At 39.2% G+C, this 22,964-nt stretch overlaps 1 protein-coding gene across 1 annotated transcript; it reads right to left on the minus strand.

The window, feature by feature from the left end:
- Positions 1–1,250: 1,250 nt before the first annotated feature.
- Positions 1,251–22,285, minus strand: LOC146512677 (integrin beta-3-like). Its single transcript, XM_085170218.1, has 15 exons — positions 22,049–22,285; positions 21,066–21,151; positions 20,189–20,393; positions 19,798–20,050; positions 17,803–17,965; positions 17,409–17,570; positions 17,212–17,307; positions 15,661–15,750; positions 15,101–15,235; positions 11,849–12,293; positions 8,192–8,414; positions 8,012–8,112; positions 7,758–7,877; positions 3,811–3,977; positions 1,251–3,264 (listed from the first exon to the last, which is right to left on the minus strand). Exons 1-15 carry the CDS (start codon positions 22,266–22,268, stop codon positions 3,196–3,198), a joined length of 2,535 nt encoding a protein of 844 aa, XP_085026344.1. The 5' UTR covers positions 22,269–22,285; the 3' UTR covers positions 1,251–3,195.
- Between the last annotated feature and the right edge of the window lie 679 nt (positions 22,286–22,964).

Genomic DNA, 22,964 nt, shown 5'->3' on the forward strand with positions numbered 1-22,964 from the left:
CATGACCAGATATTTCCATTATGGTCTTGTTGCTCCAAAGGACATTGTTCCAGAAGTCTGGTGGTTTGTTCAGATGCAACTTTGCAAACCTAAGCTGTGCTGGCATGATCTATTTAGACAGAAGACACTTTTTCCTAACAGCACTTCCAAAAGAGCAATGCTTTATTAGTCTTTTTCTAATTGTGCTTTATGAACTTTTTTTCCCCCTTTCATGAACTTTAACATTTAACATGCTGTCCAAGGCTTGTAGAGTCTGAGGTTTATCTCTTGGGTTTTTGGTAATGTCACTGAGCATGGCATGGTCTAACCTTTGGTGGGATATCCACTCCTGGGAAAATTGTGGCATTGTGTTAACATACCTTCAAACTGCACAAACACTAATGTGAACACTGAGGGGCTTTTGATTTTTTATTAGCGTTACTCTATTTTAAGTTGCAGTTTAAACCAAACCTGTGGTTTGATTTAAACCAGTGTTTCCTTGAATTGCGGAGCACAGATCTTCTGCTGGGCAGACAGAATGACTACTGGGACCATCTGAGAAAACTTTGGAAATCAACTGATCAAAATGAAGCATTAACCTCCAGAGGTGAAAAACAAAGCCAGAAATTTAAAAAAATGAAAATGCAACTGTGCTTTCATTGATGCACTAACCATGCTCAATAACCTTAGCTGATAGCTTAGCATTTAACCCCCCAAACCTGGTTACTGGCCAAAATGCTAAAGTTGAGGCTTTGAAATGCATAGTCTAAAGACAACAGGTGACATGATGGTGTATACATCCATCTTTTATCTACAGTCTGTGCTGTGGGATGTACTCTAACGGAGGCTTAAATTTAATAAGGCCAGCTTGACGTCATATCTGTACATGTGAATTAGTTTCATTCCATTAATCTTTTTTTAACCACCTCACAGGTTGTTTTTTCTTTCTTCCACTTGGTGGAGCTAAATAGCTTTACTGGCTTTGTCAAAGCCAGTGAGCTGGGACGTGTTTTTTTTACCTATTTTCTTTCTCTGCTCCGTTGAGCTGATGAACTGCACTGTGCACACAAACGAGCAAATTAAACCTGCAGTTTAAGTCCAGGAGATGCGAGTAGTGCGCTGCATTCAAAAAATCCTGCACAGTCAAGAGAGAGTTGAGGATGACTTAATTACACTAATAATTATGATAATAGGTTTATCATAATTATTATCATAAAAAAAAAGAAAATATTATCCTTTTAAGCTGATGCATACACAGACTGAGTGTACAGCAAAATGGGCTCATGGACAATATTTTAATAAAGACTAATTAAAGGGTTACACGATCGACTGTAAATCAAATGTATTTTGCAGAAAAGTAGATCTCTGATTGTCTGTTTTATGTGTTTTTCATTCATCACATTTTTAACATTCAAAACATAAACTCAGCAGGAATTAGTCAGTGTTCTCAAAGCGTGGTTTCAGACAGTTTTTTTCTACTTTTGAATCAATATTACAATATTAATGAGAATGGATATCGTTAATACAATAATCACGAGTGCTGTGAGCACACAAGCCCCACTGACCTATAGTTGACTTAGTAGACTAGACTTAGTATAGTAGACTTTTTTTTTCTTTAAACACCATGCTTTAACTTTAATGTCTCAAATTATGTGGTTATAACATCCAGTGTATTACAAAGAATGACTAAAAAAAATCATGTTTCATATCTTCAAAGAAAATGATATTAACGCACTAGAAATTTTCAGTTTAGTCCAAACCACATGATGGCAGTTTATCTTTGTGGTTTCCCACTGGTGTCACAAACAGGACATGCTGTGCCCTACACTGGCTTATAGGAACTGAGTTCACCCATATTACTTTTTAAAATATAATTTTTTACCATTTTGCCACAGTGATATGCAGTCATGTGGATCCTTTTGGTTTTATTTTAATAAGCAAAACATTTCCTTTGCTGCCAAGAGTTTTCTATTCAATGTTAATGTTATGTTTGAATGCCTGACTACCTTTACACTGGGAAGTATATAGCACTTCTCAAATGTTAAATATATTCTTATTGCCTCTGCCAAAAAGGTTATGTTGTTGGTAGCGCTTGGGTGCATCTTTTTTCTGTAAACATGATTGCTAGAAAAGTTTTGAATGAATTCTGATCAAGCTTTGTAGGGATGTAAAATTTGTCAACGTAATGATTTATTGGTCAAAAATTGACAAATCCATTTTATAAATTAGAAACTGATTCTTACAAGTGTGGTGTTTATTGTCAACATATAGAGAGTACCATATCTGAAGACTTAAACCTCTTTTTGACTTCTGACTTTACCTTAAAGCTCAACAGAGTGATCTTAAGGTCAAAGTGGTATTAATGCTATGTAGAGCTATTTAAAACTATGTTTCTTACTACCATTGTCTGTATTTACAACATATAGGTATATAGGAAATGACATATGATGATATATTGGGATTTCTGATCTTGTTTGACTTCTTCAAGGTCAAATAAGATGAAACTTTCATAAAATAACTATCTTCAAAAGTTGATTCTGTTCATCTGGATGTAGCGTTTTCATTGGGTGAAACGTTTCGTTACTCATCCAAATGACTATCCTTGTATTGGCAACATTTAGGATGAAAAAGTGGTATATGGGGTTTCTAAATATCACCTTAATGTCTGCATCCAACTATCCTGTCACATATGACCTCACTTTCACATTTCACATTTTCACATTGACCCCAAAATGTGTTATAAACTGCAAACTTCTTAAATTATGATTAAAAAGAACAAAGATGACAAAATTAATATGGGCAAAACACAAAACTATCCCCTTAAAAGTGCCTCGGTGAAGGTTTGCACTCTCTTTGTGCTTCTCGTTAAATTTTGTGCTCTTGATTTCAACTTTTACGATTTCAGTGGGCTCTCAACAGATGGACAAAAAGCTACTTTTGGAGATCTAAACCTTTATTATGGGCTGCACAACAAAACAATTCTCATTCAAAACAAAAAACAAACAAACACCTTATCTAACATCGTGGTACAGGTGGGTGTTTTGTCTCAAATCCCTGATAAAATGTCTCCTCGGAATGATTTCTACATATTTACAAGCAAATAATTATTAGTTATTGCGTGACAGTAGAGGCCTGCACATGATTCGCTGCCTTCTCAGAGAGGATTGTCGAAGTGCATTATTTCCATCCTTTATTCTCCAGCTTTGTTCAGTAGCGTCAGTCTTTTCCTCTGTATGTGATGTTCGTAAAGGTTGATGTCGCTCCCTTGTAAAGAGGATTGTGCCCCTGTTAGTCAAACACACACGAGGAGATACGAGTCAAGGGGCGGTTTATGGTAATGACACAATAGAAAAGTCCACTTTTAAAACAGCTATTTCATGTCATCATTTAAGCAGACATGCTAACTTGAGTGTGTGGTTTTGTGTTACTTGTGAGCAACTTAAACCTACTGTGATTCCTTGTGGTTTGAGGCTTGTGGGATTTAGCTGTGTTCTTTAGGCCACAAACAGGCTTATTACCAGTAAAGGCTGATTAGCGCTGGCTAATTTAAACCCAGCCCTTCCGTTGGCTGCTTTTTTGTTCTGTTGGTAGTAACAGCATGTAACAGATATAATAAAAAACATCTTCAGACAACGGGAGCAAGACACTGCGTGTGTGGGCTTTTTGTGTGTGTGTGTGTGAGCGTGTGTGTGCATAGGAATGTGCAGGCATGTTTGCATACTTGAGTGTGTGCAAAGACTGCATTGCATCCTCAGTGCTTTCTATGATCATATTAAACAAATGCTGCCCTTGCAGTTTCCCAATTCACTACTTCAGAGTCCGTTCACTTACTGTTTCCCACTTGGCGCGAGCGCGTTCTTCCTCAAATTTGGCAAACTCCCGTCTGTCGTGGATGGTAACCAGCAGCTTCCAGATAAGCAGAGCGGCCAAGCCCAGGAATAAAATGGCTCCTGCCACTGACAGAAGCACCACCAAAATGTCTGGACCCTTGGGGCAGTCTAAACAGAGGGAGGAAGTGATAAGGGAATGAGCAGATAAGCCAGAGGTCAGGCCAGAGAATTATTTTATAACTGTGTTTCATCTCTGGTTCTTATTGATTTAATCTTGCTAATATCACAACGTAGTCCCCTACTAACTGCAGTGAGTTTTCAGAGTCAGGGGTTATAACGCCTGTTATAAAGGCAGGTGTGCAGCTTTAATCAGCAGCAGTATATCGGCAGCTGAGAGGAAGAGGTTGGATAAACTCATCAGGAAGGCCAGCTCTGTTCTGGGATGCACCCTGGACCCAGTGCAGGTGGTGTGAGACAGAAGGACTCTGGCCAAAATAACATCTCTGATGGACAGAGTCTCCCACCCCATGCATGTAGATGTTGCTGAACTGCAGAGCTCCTTCAGTGACAGACTGCTGCATCCTAGATGCATGAAGGAGCGTTTCCGCAGGTCCTTCCTCCCTGCAGCTGTCAGACTGTACAATCTGAACTGCTCCCAACAAACATAGATGTTTACATCAATGCTGTAACTGCAATAAGTTAGTTAATTAACCAATTCGCACTACAACCTGGTTTGCCTCTTACCTGTAATTATTTTTATTTAATTTAATAACTGTACAGTACTCTCTGTTTATAGTAACCATTGTCCTTAATGTAAATATGTAAGAAAAATTGTGTATGTTTATGTTCCGTGTCCTGTGTACTGTTTGTTTGTATATTTGTCTTTTTGGCTGCTGTTACAACCAAATTTCCCCTTGTGGGACAATTAAAGGATTATTCTTCTTCTAAACTTAATAGCATGGTTTTTTTTAGCATGACTGACAGTTTTCTAATTGCCATCAGGTTTTTAAGTGATGGAAGAGAACAAGGGAAGCATAACAGTGCTGAACAGGCTGTTAAAGACCAGAGAGAAGAGTGGAAAATGGGCCAAAGTGGAAAACGGTAACCTCTTAAAGCAAGGCCACAATCCTCTCCTCCCTCACTGTGGTCTGGCAAAACTCTCCAGTACTCTGATTTGCACAATGTCGCACAACAACGGTCATTATGCTCCTTCAAAGAGTCACGGACATGAGCCACTTCAAAAGTGGAACAACTCATCACATTTGCTAGCCTTGTCCGCATGACTAATTTCTCTTCAATAATTCCCCCAAGTATGTTTTACAGTCAACTAAAGGGACTGCGAAAATTTAAGTTGCTTGTAAGGTTTGGGAATTTGAGGAGCTTCAGTGTCTTTTATATCTCTCACAATCTCTTACAGTAGTTCACTAATGTTTTGGCTACAAATTTTGAGGCTTAATTAGTCCCCAGAGTGCAATGTTGCTCCAAAAAAGGTCTGCAAAAGTTCATACAGTATGAGTTATTTCACACGAGAAACTTCTAGATCTTTATTTTTCCACTGCGGTCTACTTGGTCAATTAAAGCGTATGTGACTCAATCAAAAAAGCTGATGAACTGAAAAATATTCGAGCCAAAATGTGATGACAGATATGAGGTAATCAAATATTATTCAACCACCCCCATACGCTCCTAAATTTAGAGTTCTCAGAATTAAAAAATGACATATTTAAAGTTTTTTCTTAAGCTTCTCAAAAATGTGTAATGAATTAATACTAATCACATGTAGAAAGCATCAGCATTATGTGAATTTCTCCCTGAGGATGAATAAAGCATCCATTCATCCAATATTAACTTATTTTCTGGTCACCAGATGAGTCTCAGTGTGATATTTAGCTTGAACTTTTTATTTTTAATGCAATCTGATGCAAGCCTACTATGAAGTCTTGTCCTTAAAAAAGTGTTATGGTGCTGCAGTGAATAAATATGTGGTACGCATGTATACACCGGACAACCAAATGATGAGGCGAAAGATGCCAACGTGTTAAACAGTAAGAATTCTCCTAGAGCTTTAATGCTCTATGGGTTCCTCATAATGTCAGTATATCTGTGTGGCATGTGGTTACATGCACATATGCATGTGAAAAGCGGTGTTGGGCAACCAAAGCAACGAGGGCAAACTTTTATGGCCAACATCAAAGCTGCTCTCATCTTCCTCCTTCTATCATTATAAATTAGCTCTACTTCCTGCTCTTCAGCCGACCCGTTAATGCTCATAGCCCATCAAAGTCTTGCTGACACTATTGATTAATGTGATTTACCAACTTTTTCTTATGTTGTCTCGATTTTTTTTTAAAGCTTAGACAGCTTTAAAGGGTGAGTGATACAACTTCACATTTCCTTCACTGTTCTTTTGCTTACTTATTTTCTTCCATATCCTCAAGAGGAGAGCACGAGAGGGCTTTCTCTCTACGATATGTATAGTCAGCATGTTCCCGGAGGAGCTGGGCAGCTATTTACAGCCCTCTTTGACACAGCAGGGTGCCCCATGTTCAAGGGAAATTGTGGTGTATTTCTCTGATACCCAGTTGTGCTTAAATTAAACACACACATTCATTAAAGGTAGACCCAAGTACAGATTTTCTCTGAGGGCAGAAAGCTATTTTACTGCCCCACACTTTTTCTATTTGGCCACTTAACAAGTGAGAGAGCAGGCATCGGGGAAGTGACAGTTTGTAGTTGGGTGAACACAAAGCACTAAAAAGTTTTGCCAGAAATTTAAAAAATGCAGATGATGGTGAAAGTTTGTTGTTGCAGGTTTATCCTCATCTATTCAGCATTTGTGTTGGTTACATCTGGTAGCAAATTCAGCACAAAAAAAAGCAACAGATTCATATTTCTAACCCATAATGTTAAATGACATTAAATTAGCAATTAACAGGTGATCCCGGAGATATTTTTTCTTCCCCCCTTTCTCACTGTCCCTCTCCCCTTCTGTTTTTCTTTTCCTTCCTCTTTCTTTCTCCCTTTCCTATCCCTCACTCATGTCTGTCCCGTCTGTAACAACTGAAAATAAAATAAATAATAAAAACAAAGGTCGATCAAATGGACCAATACGGCAATGCCATGATGATCCATTTGGCAAAATAAATCCATTGGGTATCCTTGTTGGTCTTCAGACAACAATTCTGACGGCTAAAGAACCAAATGGGACAGGCGGAAAAAAAAAAAAAAAAAAAAAAAAAAAAAAAAAAAAAAAAAAATTAGCAATTAACAGTAGAGATGAATCTATTGACTGGCTAGGGAATGGAATCAGATTACTCTTCTCTTTCATGCACCCACAACACGTACACAGTGGCGCAGGCAAATAGTTGCACGTGTACTCACAGTCACACACTAACATGAGTGAAGACGCAAGTTTGCCACAGTAAACCATGGGGGGAGTCACTATGAAAACATTTTTAACAAAAAACCTAATCAGATACTTAAAACAACCATACCCAGCTATAATGGACATTTTAAAGAAGCTAACACCGGCAAAGCACTTAATGCTAAGCCTGGCCAGAGCTCAGAGCCAATCACAGGCCAGCCACAAGCCAGCAGCCTCAGTATGAGCAAAAGAGCAAAGCAGTTTTAAGGAAAATGATAGGAAAAGGAGAAAAAATGTGAATGTAAACATGCTGGAAAGTGATGTGATGTTCTTTAAATCTCTTGCTGCTTTAGTTTTGTAAAGTCATATGTGTCAGGTAAAGGTGCAGCAGTTCATTTTATTTAATTATTCGTACCTCCAGCAGCAGAATACTTTATTTTCAGTTGTTTTAATAAGAGAAGATCCTGTAATTTACTACAGTGTGGGTAACATTGTAAAGTTTCAACTTTACAAACAATCAGAAAACAGCATGGGCCAAATAAACATCAATCTTTGTATCTCCTATCATTGATGAGGTTTCTTACCTGGCTCCTTGACAACGAAGAGGATGGATTTGCCACTGGCATCTTCATAATACTGAAAACGCTCCACGCAATCGTTCTCATCTTTGTAAGTGCAATTCACCGCATTTGTGTCATGGAGCTCTGTGTGAAAAATGTTGACGTTACATTACAAGTTAGACAATATGACCCCTTTAATGGATTGTTCCACCTTGTGCATTTATGGAATTATTATTAACATTAACCAGCAGTGCCAAAATACAAGTCTAACATCTCACCTAATTCATCCACAAGAACAATCTCATCCTTGCAGATCCGAGAGCAGGTTTTGTCGTCAATCAGTTTGCCCCTCTTGAAGTGCTTACACTCCACACACTCCCTGTTAAAATGTAAAATATCAACGAGGCCACCAGTTGATTTAAAGGGGCTAAATTGAATATCTCTGTATGTAAACTCACTTCTTCATGGTACAGGCATCGGGGCAGGTGGGACACTTGTCACACGTGGCTCCGTAGGCACCTGGTTGCGTGCACTCGCAGGCTCCGCACACGCACTGACCCCTCCCGCTGCACAGGAGGCCCAGGCTGGACATACAAGTGTCTGTACGTCTGGAGCAGTTACAGTTCTCGCCCTGCCAGTCTGGCGCGCACTGGCAGAAGCCACAGTTACAGACACCGTGCCCTGAGAATAAACAAAAAACAAGAGGAGGACAATGTGACAAGAAATTTTATGTGAAAAAGAGGGCGCAGCACGAGTTGGTGAAGAAGGACGCTTTTGGCATCTGGAATGGTTGTAACGTCAATCATTTGGCATCACATAGTTTACACACTGTCTTACACAAACGTATTTATTTTGTTGCAAGTTTTGACAAAAGCTTATACACATGCTCATTATTTTCATGGCTTTATTATTAAAGAAATAAATGTTACGTACCATTTTATAATATGCTGGGCATAAGGTACCTTTACAAATTCACAAATTTAAAATAAATGCAATTGGGTGGACCTTGTTTAGGTGGTCAACATGAGTTAGTAATGGCTGGCCACTGCTTGTTAAATGGTTATGACTGAACTGACCACAAACCTGTGTCATACAATTCTTTTTGCCCCATTTATGGGCTCCTTTCTGTACCTTGAAAAAGATTTACCATGTTGCTTAGCCTTCAAACACTTCAAACACAGCATCTACAGCCATGCTGAAGTCAAGCTAGCATTTCATGGCAATAATAATAGCCAGAAATCTAACCCAAATTAAATTTAAAGGTTTAATTCAATTCAGTTTTATTTATAAAGCACTAAATTCCAACATAAGATGCCACAATAATCCAGCAAAAACCCAACAATTAGAAGACTTTTTAATTGTAGCTAGTTAAAAATAAGTATTATTTCTTGCAGACATTCAGTGGTCCTGTAAGTTCATGACTTTACACTGGAAACACTGGAAACCAGAAGCGGAATATTAAACTGCTAGAGGTTAAAAACCTATTTCACTGTTTGTCTGCGGTGACTGCACTGCTTTTATATTTGGCTGCGTGATGAAGCGCATATCTGAGCAAATTTGTACACATTGTCTTGTTGTTATTCCACAAAACTCTGTGTGAATGTGAGTGTACATGCCAGTAAGAGTAACGGGGCAAAAACATTGTGGCTTTCCATCACAAAAAACAATGCCCAGATAAACAATGTCACAGGAAGCTGCTTGGCACAGTCTAACTGGATAAAGGATGATCCACGGATAAACTGTCATTATCACATGGCCACAAGACCTCTAGCTTTTAATTAGATCATTCTGTGGAGAAAAATACAATGGTCCACACACTGAATAAGATATTTCAAGACAACAGAAGACTATGTGTGTTCTGCACACACATAGTCTCTGAACATTTCCAGTACTCTCCCTCTTGGCCAAACATGAGTTTATTTTTAACATCATTACACCACACCAGCCAATGAGTAAGAATAAAGGCATTTTCATGTTACTCTGTGGACTTTGGGTTGCACAGGAAAACATTTCCTTGTGAGACCGGCCGAGATGGATGTGGATAGTTTTTAGTGGCATATGAGCTCTACCTAAAAACTACCTAATACAAGGTGCTTAGCAAATAAATTCAACCTAAATAGCATCAGGAGGTACTAGTGCATAAGTGTAATAGCACTATGTCTACATGATATGAAAAGTTGCATTTGTTTCAAAATATCTGTCATATAATTAAAAACAAAACAAAAACAAACAAACAAACATAGAACTAAACTATAAAAATGAATGTATAAAAATGTAATGTAACACTGAAAGCTGTTCACCAGATGTGGAGTTCAGGGTCAATTAGCTTAGTTAGCTTAGCTTCCTTGTTAGCAAAAAGCAAAGAAATAAAGCTAGCCTGGTTATCCTTGCAGCTGTTGTTTTTAATTTTCCTTTGGCACACATTAAAAATGGGAAAAATAAAACAGTAACTTTTTAAGTAAGTTTGAGATGTACTTGTGATCTCTGCACTTGGATAACATTTCCCCCTGCGTTCAGTGTTTATGCTAAGCTAGCTGCGAACAATAATAAAAAGGTTTAAAAAAACCAAAGAAAACTTTATTCTTACTTTGTTTCTGTTACAAGACTGCAAAAGACAGTCATAAAAAACAGCTCACCGATCTTATCAAAGCATTCAAATGAAATATTAAAGACATTAAATGCTGGTAATGTTGGGTTTAGTTTAAGGGAAAGTGGCAAAAACTGATTACATGTTGGATTTTTAATAACCGGGTCCTCATTAATGGGGTTTGGAATTAACAACATGCAAGCACTGCATTAATGACACGAGATTGATCATTTCATCAAACTTCTAAGAAAGCAATAAACTTTTTTATGTTTTACCATTAACTCTATTCTAACATGAGCCAAAATGTCTTGCCAGCAAACCCAATGATGCTTATTCTCACATGCATAATAGCATTTTTTACATGACAGCATGTGATGTCATTCTGATACTTCTGGCTAGTAACAACCATGCTGCTGTTTTGACTCAGCAGCATGGTTTTTATTTAAAAGCACTAAAACATTGAAAGTAATAAAAAGTAAAGTGATAACCTCTTGTGTGTTCATGAATCCCTTCAAATTCTTTAGTACAAAAGGTTTGGATGACACAAACATATAACTTGAGCTAACACTCACACGTAGTGCACATACACCAAACCAGATGTTTATTGTGAATGTAGCCCATATCCAGAGGGGAGAGTTTTTACTGTATATAATTCTTCCCAGATGAGGTGGGTGGCAAGTCAGTGCGGTGAAAGGGACAAACGACCTCAGCTATAAAAGTGCGCGCATTCTACGAAACTCTACCACAACCATACAGAAAAATCAAGATAGAAGTCAGTGGGTCATTTCGACCCACTACAGCTTTCGGGGGGGAACAGCTAAGGTTGGGCTATCTCTTGGCTGGGTATATCTCAGTTGTTTGCCAGCAACTTCACAGACCACTGTGGCCGGCCAAAAATAATAATAGAAAAAAAGTACAGCACATACAATCTGTCCTGCACTACTTGCTGCCCTCACTAAACCCCAATGCACCATTTTGAAGTTAATCCTTGAACAGAGCTACTCCCATTTTTAGTCTTTCTTTAAAAAGCAAATACTGGTAAATAATTAAAGAGAATTAAAGGTATCTACAGCAGGAAATTGAATATTTATTGGGAATAACAGACTATATTAGACTGTCTTAATATTTTTTGTAAATGGACTGATTCTTATATAGCGCTTTTCTACTCTCCCGGAGTACTCAAAGCGCTCTATACAACATGCCACATTCACACCCGTTCTCACAAGCACTTTCTCTTTACATAGTGCTTTCTAAATACATTCATACTCTGATGGATGCATCGAAGAGCAACTTGGGGTTAGTATCTTGCCCAAGGATACTTGACATGCAGACTGGAAGACCCAGGGATTGAACCACCAACCTTCCAATCAATAGATGACCTGCTCTACCTCCTGAGCTACAGCCTGTTGACTAAACTGTTGACCATTAAGCACATCACTGATTAATACTCATTCATTTAAAATCCTAAAGCAAAGTAAATACACAAGAAGCCTGCATGTCTTTCTTACTATAACTCATGACGCCTTACCCGAGCAGAGTTCTCCCTTGTAACGCAGGCAGTTGAAGTCATCACACTCACACAGCTTTCCCCACACTTTCCCAAAGTCACTGCTGTGGCACACGCACTGGCCACACACGCAGTCTCCGCGGCCGCTGCAGATAGCCGACTGAGGTCCTCCGGATCCTGCAGGTCCACTGCAGCGATCCTGCGCCATGGGGTTGTAATCGCCTTCGGCACATTCGCAATGTGGTCCTAAGCGACCTGGGTGGCACAGGCATATGCCACACTCAAAGGTGCCATTGCCGTTGCTACATTTGGGGCTATCAGGCTGGGCTTTGGCCTGGCACTTGCAGTCGCACTCAAAGGTGACGGTGATGGAGAGGGCGTCCTTGAAGCCCACAGGTTTGATGATAAAGGTTTTCTTTTTTTCGAATGGGCAACCACGTGCACGAGCCTCCACACTGAAAGAGACCTGCCGAAGAGCACAGAAGCGTAAAGAAAAAAGGAGACACTTAAACTCATTTTTACTTGTTTCTTTTTTTTTATGGCATCCAGACTCAGCATTATCTAATCGCTGTCAGAGAAAACAGCACAAAGCAGATGTAACACAAGAAATGCCTCCAAATGTATTCAGTCAGAGTAATTGTTCATTCAGTGCTGCATGCCAGATCTGGTAAATGTGGGGAGTTACTACATCTGGAGAGATGGCCATATATGGAAATAATAATAGCAGCTGAGGTAAAGAGAAAGAAATGTGTAGAGGCCAGAAAATGTCACCTGGAGTGAAGAAAGACAAAGAAAAACAGCCATAGATGCTTAGATAAAGAAAAATGCAAAAACTAACAAAGAGAACTATTTAAAAAAAGGATCTTAAGACAAAAAAACATGAAGGATAAAAAAATAAAGTTAGAGACTCTGTCATCCATTTTTCCATCTTTTACTCCTTGACACTATGAGAAAAAGGGAAAATCCAACTCAGATAGAAGAAATAAGGGAAATGGAAACATACCAAAAAAAAGCCCCATATGGAACTAATTTGTTATTTTTGTTTATAGGGAACAATAGTCTCTCGAGATATTTTGAGTACAAGCCGAATCTTTTAAATATGAATTGTTAAAATATTCCTTGAAAAAACTAAATGCGTTTAGGCGACTGTGTCCTTCTTTAAAAAATTACAGTAACAAAAAAAAAACTACACTGAAAGTAAGTTAATTAGTCTCATGAAGGATGTTTTCCTGAGTGTGGCCTGTACAGTATGTAAGCAATCACGATCACTGTACATCCTTATCTGAAACAAATAAAGCAAGGAAACAACCATGTACAGTCAACTAGGTGCGACAGAGGTTATGATTAACACTTGTAGATAAAGATCACAGTCAGATTACTGCCTTTCTCCCCTTTCTGTGGTAATTCAGAATCTACCTTATTAATCCTAAATCCTCTTTTATGTGGGTAAAGTTTTTGGGCCACCTTTCTTTGGTTACTCATGTTGTGACTACATTGTAGAAAAAGTGCACTATTAATCTGAATATATAACTAGCTTTTTATGCAATACTCCATTTAGTCAAAATATCACTTAACAAGCATTGGCCAGCCATTACTAACTCATGCTGACCACCTAAACAAGGTCCACCCAGTTGCATTTACTTAAACTCTTTTATATAACTGTTGATAAAGATCATAAGTATTATGAGTATTATGAGTAGATCATGACTATTACTTTTTACAGTAATGTGAAAAAGTTCACCCTCTTTCAATTCTAAGATTTTACATATGAGAACACAATACAAAGTCCTTAGCAGGTCCTAAAATGATTTGAATACAAGTTCGGATGAACAGCAACACTTGAAATATAACACTGTATTATTAGTTATGTGACAAAAACTAAACCAAAATGGAGAAGCAGTGTATGAAAAACCATGTACGCCCATGTGCGGGCTAACGCCCACTCACATCCTCGGCCTTCTGACCTCAGGAAATCACATGATAGGGTGGGGCTAGGTTTCACAATGAGTTCACCTGAAACCTTGGCTGATTGTGACCTACACCTATTTTCACACCTTGGCTCGTGTCATTAGGTAGAGAATCATTAGGGGTCCCTATGGGGAACACTCCCATAGACCTTAAATCTGGGACACCATTTGACCCTAAAACTGAAGAAGCTTCTTAAGAGGTGAAACGTCTTCAAGCAACTTAAAGAAGTCCAGATGCTTTTCTTTCCAAGCTCCTTAGACTACGATGAGCTGGAGAACCATCACAGACATGTACGCCCTTACTGTTTCCATAGCAAGAGGGTAAATAACAGCCAGGTCGAATTCATTTTCATTTTGGCAGATGGCCGCGCTGCCTGTACTGGAGGTTTCTTCCTGTTAAAAGGGAGTTTTTCCTTCCCACTGTTGCCAAAGCTCTCGCTCATATGGGGGTCATATGATTGTTGGGAGCTTTCTCTGATTTTTTTGTATTATCGTAGAGCCTTACAGTATAAGGTGTCTTGAGGCAACTGTTGTTGTAATTTGGCGACATATAAGTAAAACTGAATTTAATTTAATTTAATAAACTGATCATCAGTGGTTTGTGTAGTTTGTTGGTCTGGCGCAATCAGTTATGTGTGATTTCCAAACAATATATAATCCATTATTCTACAAAGAGAAAGATGATTTATAAATAGCAAACATTCAAGCAGTTACCAGTCTCCCCAGGAATGGACTGTTGGAATGTCCAGTACTCAGAGAAACTGTAAAAAACACAACTCAGACTCTACAGGCCTCTGTTAGCATATTAAATGTTAAAGTTTGTGACAGTAAAATTAGAAAAAGACTGACCAAGTATGACATGTTATGAACTTTTTCCAGGAAAAGGCCTCTTTCTCCAGGCCTCTCTAAACAGAACATGGCAGTATGGCTTAGAAATGCTGTAGGGGGGACCTTAACAAAGCTCTACATGAATGAAGGCTTGAAAATCTCAATCACGGAGGTGGTCATGATGATTCAAACTAATGAATCATGGGGTGTGCTTGGTTTTTTACACACAGCTTCTGTTTTTGTTCATTAATCATGTGTTGCTGTTCATCTAATGAGATGAGATTTAGTGAGACTTAGAATGTGGTAAAGACCAGAGCTGCCTTATAAGAGTCCAAAAGTAAAAATATGAAAATGGGAACTCCACTCCAACTCACACTGTGGTGATTTTGCTGTACTGACCACAGATAGACGTACAGCCACGTCTCTGTAATATGAAGCCAAACCTTGTAGTTGCAGTGCAAAGTCTAGAAGAACTAACCGTATCTCCTATTTTGAGCCCAGAGCAGGATTTGAGGCCAGGAATGACCTCCCCATTCAGGCAGGTGGCGTTGAAGGAAAGAGACAGTTCCTCTGGGACGCCTTGCAGCTCCAGTTCCACCTTGGAACGAATTTTCTGACGGCAACAGAAAAAAGCAGGAAACACAAACACGCACACATAGCAGGTGGTTTTCAAGACGGGTCATTTCCTTAAATATGAGTCAAACAAGTAACTCATAGCAAATTATACACGACATCTTACTGACTTCTCTAATGACTTTATATTTGAGTGTATATTGCAGCGCAAACAGCTAGAATTACTTTTCAGCTCATTCACCTGCATAATAAACTCACGTTCAACATAAATAATGAAACCCAGCCAAGAGCCTCCTACATTTGGTCAGCTTCACACTTCAGCCACTGGGGAATTTCTCCCGAGACGCTGCGTATGACTCACATGCTGTGGGTGTGTGTCAACAAGCACATGTCATCCCCTCAAACACTGTCTCGCCAAGGATGTGTGAGCGTGTGTGTCTGCATGTGCGTGTGTGTTGCACTCACTTTGTACGCCTTTAATATGAGCTGAATAACATTTCCCGAGTCATTGGACAGCGTTCCCACTGTGGTGCCAGGAATCAGCTCACTGTAGTTCTACAACGCACACAGAGAGAGAGACTGTTCTAATCCTGCATCATCAGGGAGTCTTTTAATCATTTATCGATTGCTGCAAATGTCATCTGCATCTCATTAGTTGCAAACATAGAATGCCCCAATCCAATACCCACCGAATAAAGATCGCTAATTATTTGATATTAAATCATTACTGTCAAGATGATATTTTACTACATTTTCATTAGTTAATTTGTTCCAATGGATTGCTGTTATATTATCCATCCATCTTGTTGTCCCACTCATGGTTGTGGTAGGCTTACCACAGGGTGCTATATGACAGACTGCACAGGATAACACAAAGAGACAGACAACTATTCACATTCACATTCACACCTTTGGGCAATTTTAGAATCACCATTTAACCAAACTCCACCAACTGCACGTAAATGGTAAGTGTCTAAGTGCTTTCTATCTAACATTTACACCCATTCAAACGCTGATGAACCCATCAGAAAGCAACTCAAGGTTCAGTATTTTTCCCAAGATACCAGAGTATCCAAAGAAAATCCACAGACTCCACACAGAAAGTCTCCAGCCAGATGGTGGACCTTCTTCCTGTGAGGCAACATTGCTAACCACCGTGCTACCATGCTACTGTTATAAACAGTAATTTATACTGCATGTAAAACTAATGCTAAATTGTTTGTATGTTTTTTCAGTTGTTTTCTGAGACAGTAAATGACAGAGCAAGTACAAAAAGAAAAACCAATAGTGGGTATTTAGAGAAATTAAACCACTGTTTCTGCTCGCTTCTGTGGTTTCTCGCAATAATTTTAGAGACGTTTTCAGTTGCGAGTTACATCAAATGTGTGAAAACCAAAATATCCAAAATGCATGATATAAATGTGACGTGCTATTAGTGCATGAAAGTCGCATGTATCCAGTTATCTTTTTGTGACTTTACAGTCACATTTTTCTTTCATTTATCAGCTTGGAATCATTTTATGTAATTATTATATTTTCTTGTTTTATTTTTTATTTCTGTTCTTAGCCTCTATGACTGATTCCATGTTTTCACCTGTAATTTCCTGCTAATACTAACTTTACTGGGAAGTTCTGTGGGTCAGCTGCTGTTGTTTTTAAATGTGCTGTATTCATAAAAGCTACTTGACTCGACATGCAATAGTTTCCATCCAGTAGCCAAAACTATGTATAAAATACTGTTTGACACCAGTTGGATGTACTAGTGTTTCCAGTTTTGGAAAAACTGACTTTGTCTTCTTCGGTGTCTGAGTAGTGTGCAAACAGTGATTTCCAATGCAGCTTCCAAGAATGTTTCATTTTTTTTTTTTTTAAAAACAGTGAGGTTCAGTGGACTTCTCTGAAAACACTACTTCTTATTAAAAGAGGATATTTGTTTTCATTTATGTTTGCATTTTTTGTTTTTTGAGCAATTATGTTGTAACAGAAGGGGATCGTGTCCACTGCAGAGCTCCTCACCTGGTAAAGGGCAACCACAGGGTTGGTGACTGCAAAGATGAGGTTGATGTTGTTCTCTGACATCTTCTCCGTGATCAGAGCAAGAGATGGATAATCCTGTGGTAACAAAAGGACAATGAAGTTAGCACATACCGCTGCCGTGGTTTCCCTTCATTGCCGTCTGAGCACACAAATACTCGGCTTTAATATGCGCTAACCATGGTCGTAGACTTGCTGTACATATTATCAGAGTTCAGGTGGCATCGTCCATCGTTGGGCTGCACGATTCCAGCCAGACGACCATCCAGAGCCACGTGAGTCTTTGCGTCTGAGGTGAAGATCAGAAGGTGGGAAGCATCTGGACGCCAGCCGATCTGCTCCTGGTTCCCATCAAACCAGGTAACAGAAAGGGAGGAAAGTAAACAATAAAGAATTTTTCAGTTCTTTTCAAACAGCAAATCTCCTTCTGATTAACTTAATTTTACCACCCAGTCTTTGAATATTTCTGAGCTTAGATGTGCGTGACAGAGGAGTAAAAGAATGCCAAACCAAATCTCAAGTTATGTCTGTGAGATGGGGAAACATGTGTGCTCGTGCAGTCTGCCTCTCCACCTTGCACACAGCAGCCTGGATGATTGCATCAAAGCCTCCCTCCGGGGCATCTCGGTTTCTGGACACCATCTGCTTCTTCACCTCCTCCGTGAAGCGGCCCACTTCCTCCGTCAGAGACAAGACATGTTTGTAGCCAAACTGTGGCAGACAGGTGGTATTAATGCTGCCAAGTAAAGAGAAATTAAATGTTTACTTTGACAGACAGCATCAGGGTTCATCCAAAAGTGGTGTCAACTCCAACAACTGATGACATCTCCACCCATCGCCACCCTCAAGAACAATGTTTATGCACGATATAATATGTATGTAAGAAGCAAACATGTTCAGAAGTCATTCAATTAGAACAACTACAATTTTGTTATGAAATTGAATGCAAAATCTTTACAAAATGCAGTTTACCTGCAGGTGTCTTCTTGGTTAGTTATGCCTTACAAACCGGCTAACTATATTTTCACATTTTTAACATCACTGGTATTTTAATGTTAGGTAATATATACATAAACAAGAGCGGTTAAGAGTGTCCCCCTGAAGGGCAAGGCCTGTACTAAAACTTTGATGCTATATGCTGATGTCAGCATCGTTTTCTGTCAGTGTGAAGTCCTGTAATGTTGCATTGAAAAAAATGCTTTAAAAAGCTCAGATATAGAGAATGCTTATGTGCTACAATGACTAATAGCCTGGAGATGATCCAATGGAAACTAAAGCTTTTTCCTAATCTGAGTGACCCTGACCTTTAACCTATGAGCTATGACCTTGAACCATTACATACTAAAATGGTGTATTTATCTTTACCCATACAATAGGAGCAGAATTTGCTGGAATCTATAAGCTGCAAAAACTTGAGATTTTAAGCTATAGTCATGCAGTGTATGATTTTGCCAAACTTTATGGTATCATTGTGAAATTGTAGGGTGTCATAATCGAAACAATAAAATGTGTGTTGTACAGTTCTCTCCGTGCCCGTTCTTATGATGTAATATTCAATATGGCTTCTTGAAAAATGTTTTAATCTATCGCTAACCTTAGGTGCTAACAATGAAGGTCAAGGTCAAATCTTAGCCCCCAAGCGCTAGTATAGAGTTGTGAAGTTTGATGAAGAGCCATTAAAAACATGTGAGTAATACAAGTTTTTGTAATTGATTAATTGTAATTGATTTTGACATTTGCTGTGATCTTGACAAGATTTTCACCAAAATTAAATCATCTTCAGCTTTTATTGATATCTACCATCACACAAAATTTGAAAATGATATCTTGAAAACTGTGGATGCTATAAGTTGAACATATAAGTCTAGAGTTGTGAGCGGTAAAGTCTGGGCACTGTTGGTCTCATGCATGTCAGTCTTTGACCAACAACCAGAGTACAGCGTCATCTGAAAGCCATCAAATAACCTGGCATGGGCAAAAGGAAAAACAAAAAAACAATAAACCTTTAAGAGATTTCTCCTTTGTTCATAATTCATATAAAAAAATCTCTTTACTGTGAACGTACCCTCCTCTCGCTCTCTCTTACTGCTGCAGCCTACTATAAATTCTTCACTTTTCTTATCTTTTATCAAAACATTCCTACAGTCTGGGTCTCACTTTACATGAGCGGGAAAACAAATGACCCTGGAACCATCAAATCAACGTCACAGGAGCCTCTGGCTGCAGTTATGGCACTGGGATGCTCTTCCTCCCTGAGTAGATTACCTGTGGCTGATTCACAGGTGCTGACCAAGCACTTAGGAGCCACATTGAGCCTTTAACAAGTGCTGAGGCTCCAAGACTGCTCGCGTTATTGCTGAGCAACGCTGTGTTTAAATATGTCTTCACAAGACTGACATCATCTGCGTAATGCAGGTACTTAACACACGCAGACGTAAATACTGAAACCACTGAAATCAACACCGGTGGTGACATATGAAGCGTGAAAAAACATTATGGGGAAACAACACCAGCATAATAAACTGTCGACCGATCTGGTTTAAACCCATGATTTTATCTTAGATTTACCTGTAGCAGGGGTTCTTTACAGCCTCTTTTGGTGAAATGTACATGTAAGGTGAGAGCGGCTTGTCCACAAAAGCTCCAAAGCCCATGCGCAGGTTGCTGGTGGTGCGGTTCATGGCCTCCGCCAGGCCTTTGCCGAGCGTCCTCAGGCGGGTGAGATCATCATTCATGGAGTAGGAGAGATCCATTAAGTAGTAGAGATCTACGGGGTAGTCCTCCACCTGCCGCACCTTCACTGTGAAACGTTTAGCATCATCTAGAAAATGAGATGAAGAAATAGTTAAACACTGCTTCCTGATTTTACTGTTCTTCTCGTTCCCTCAGAGAGAACAGTTTCACTCATTTCCTGTGAAACTGTGTAAAAAACCTTATATCCTTATATGTAGGTGCTCACCCGGCCTGAGGGTAATGTGTATTTTCTGAGGCTTTATCTGGGTGACAACTTGTGTCGCTCCCGCTGCCTTGTTGCTGAGGGGCCGGTCCTCGATCACCTGCAGTTTGCTGGTTGGAAACTCCAGAGCTGATGTGGTACAGCCTGCCGCCAGCAGATTACTTTTCAAATCACAGCGGGACAGGCCAGCAACTCCTTGGCCAAAGTCCTGAAAAAAGATGTAGGACATTTTAAAGAGAAAAGCAGACTCGTTGATCTGAATGTAGATTAATTTCCAGTTGTAATTAAATTCAAGAAAGGAGAGCATATCTGACTGATTTAAAGAGTAAAGTGCAACGGGGAGGACCAGGAGTCTAAAACGGCCTAATCTTATGTTTCCTTTTAGTACTTCAATAAACTTTGTACCCTAAAGAAGTTCAACCAGTTCCTCTCTTGTAGAGGCTGAAGTCATCCTGAAAAAGTATGTTGACTCCCATACTTAATTTCACTACATTAAATCACTGCACCCATTGGTTTGAACCAGAAAATATGACTGTATCCTCGTACACTAACAAGATGTCAGTCACTGAGTTCTGGGTCCTTGGACTCACATAAGCATCCTACTCAGAGTCAGTGAAGCAGTTAAAACCCTTCATTTTCTGTCCTTCTAACTTTGAAAGAAACATGTTGTCGTGTTCACAAATCCAAACCCAAATATTTTAAAATGTGCATGGAGTCAAAGACTAGAAGTGGCTTCACCACAGAGACCACTGAGAGTGTTCTTCCAAACCAGATTATAGCTGGCTGATGAAGAGATCTGTACCACCGTGTACCAGTCTGGTTGGCAGAAAGCTCAGCTTGTAAATGAAGTGGAGTGGGGGAAAAAAAAAAGGGACCCCACCTCTTTGGAGCACCACGCACAGCTGGGGTGCACATCCAGACACTCCTTGCATGTGCTGGCTCCTCTGGAGGTGCAGACATTTGAACCTGGAACCAGGAAAAGAAGCACTAGATTGATTTAACTGATACTGATTGGTTCCTTTCACTAAGAGGAACATTTGGGATCATCTGCTTTACGTGGGTGTGAATTCTCTTGTTTTTATGAGAGGCTTGAGAACAGAATTTTAGGTCATTTTTCATCAGAAAGATGAAGCTCAAAGAAAACATTCTTAAACTAGTAATGCATTACCAAGTAAAACTAGTGTCAGACATGTTCATGTGTTATGCAGTGATAAAACAAAGCATTGACTGCAGCCCAAGGTGAATTGTGGTTTAAGATAAGTTTGGTAAATTATCAGCTGCATGTGGAAAACACTTTGTGTTCACTAAAGCTAGCACAAGCATCTGTGTTGTCTTGAATATAGGACTATATTTCACTGATATAGTCTTCAACTACTGCACCAACATATGAAGAAAACAATTTTAAAGATCAACTCAAAAAATGTAATCTGTAAACATCTGCATTCTCAAATGCTAGGAAACAGTGACCAAGAGGGTTTATGAAGATCTGTTCTGTTTTGCGAGCATGCTCATGAGACTGCATGTATGTACCCACTCTGTGTTATACGTTATGTTCAATCCAGTCGTTTGTCCCACTTAAAATACCTTAATAGAACTGTTATGTTATAGCTGTTGTATTTTCTGCTGCCCTCTTGGTCAGGTCTCTCTTGAAAAATGAGGCTTTTATCCGGATAAATAAAGAATTTGCCAAAAACTGATTGCAGCTTCTACCTTTCTGGCTCAAATAACTTGATATCATTCACAAACGTTTGATGGATTACAGCAGTTTAAATACCAGTAATCACTTTTTGGCAGATGATCACTTTTTAAAGTCTTAGCAGAGTTCCTTAAAGGAAGGAAGAGACAGAAAACAGTTAAACTCACCACAAACTGCTGCTATTCCCGCAAAGAACAAAACCAACACGCACAACATCCTCTGCGCCTGGAGAGCTCTCATCGTGCTGAGGGCTCTCTGAGAGGACACAGCTCGCCAGTCAGCTGAGGTGTGTGTATGAGGAGAAACGAGCAAGAAAAAAATACAACCCTCTGTAATCCAGGCAACTCCAAATAGAGTCAAATGTCTCAAAGCCACCCCTCTCCCCATGCTGAGCTCTCATTATTATACTACTAAATTTAGTGGGCGGGGAAAGCGCAGCATCCAAAATTGCGACTTTAGGAAGTTTTCTGTTGGCGAAGGGCAGGTTTTGTCATCTGATGTCAGATTAATGGAGAACGTTTTTGAAACACTGTTAATAAAGCAAGTTTCGTAGGAAAAAACCCAATAAATTAAATATATCTAAAGCCTAAATGTCATTATTTAACGTAAAAAAATCGGTTTCTGCTTTAATGAAGGTTGTTTTTTTTTTTAACACAGTGGGAAATATTAAATGTAGGATTTACCGAGAAATACCCGTGAACGTCAGGTACACCGACTGCACGCTGCCCACTAGTGGACAATAGCTGTAAGGACTGAAAAAAACACAGTGCTCCTTTTTGGCAGGTCTGAACAATTGCGTTCAGGGTGCAGGACTGAAAGAAATGTCCACTGTTTCATAAGTGAGTAATACAAATGTTTCTTTGGCGACTTAAAGGCAACAAAATTAGAAGAATTTAGTTTGTTCTGGAAAAAAATTCATTTAAAACTAATGAAGCTAAACTGACTGATGGACACATAGCAAAATAATTTAGTTTCTGCTTCTCCCTTTAAAGTCCCTAAGAAGCACTAACTTTGAATGAACTGAAGAGTTCTCCCTCATGTATGCTCTTAAAGGCTTTTATGAGGAAAAACAGATCTTTATGC

This window comes from Neolamprologus multifasciatus, chromosome 8, assembly GCF_963576455.1.
Source record: "Neolamprologus multifasciatus chromosome 8, fNeoMul1.2, whole genome shotgun sequence".
Taxonomy (NCBI): Eukaryota; Metazoa; Chordata; class Actinopteri; order Cichliformes; family Cichlidae; genus Neolamprologus; species Neolamprologus multifasciatus.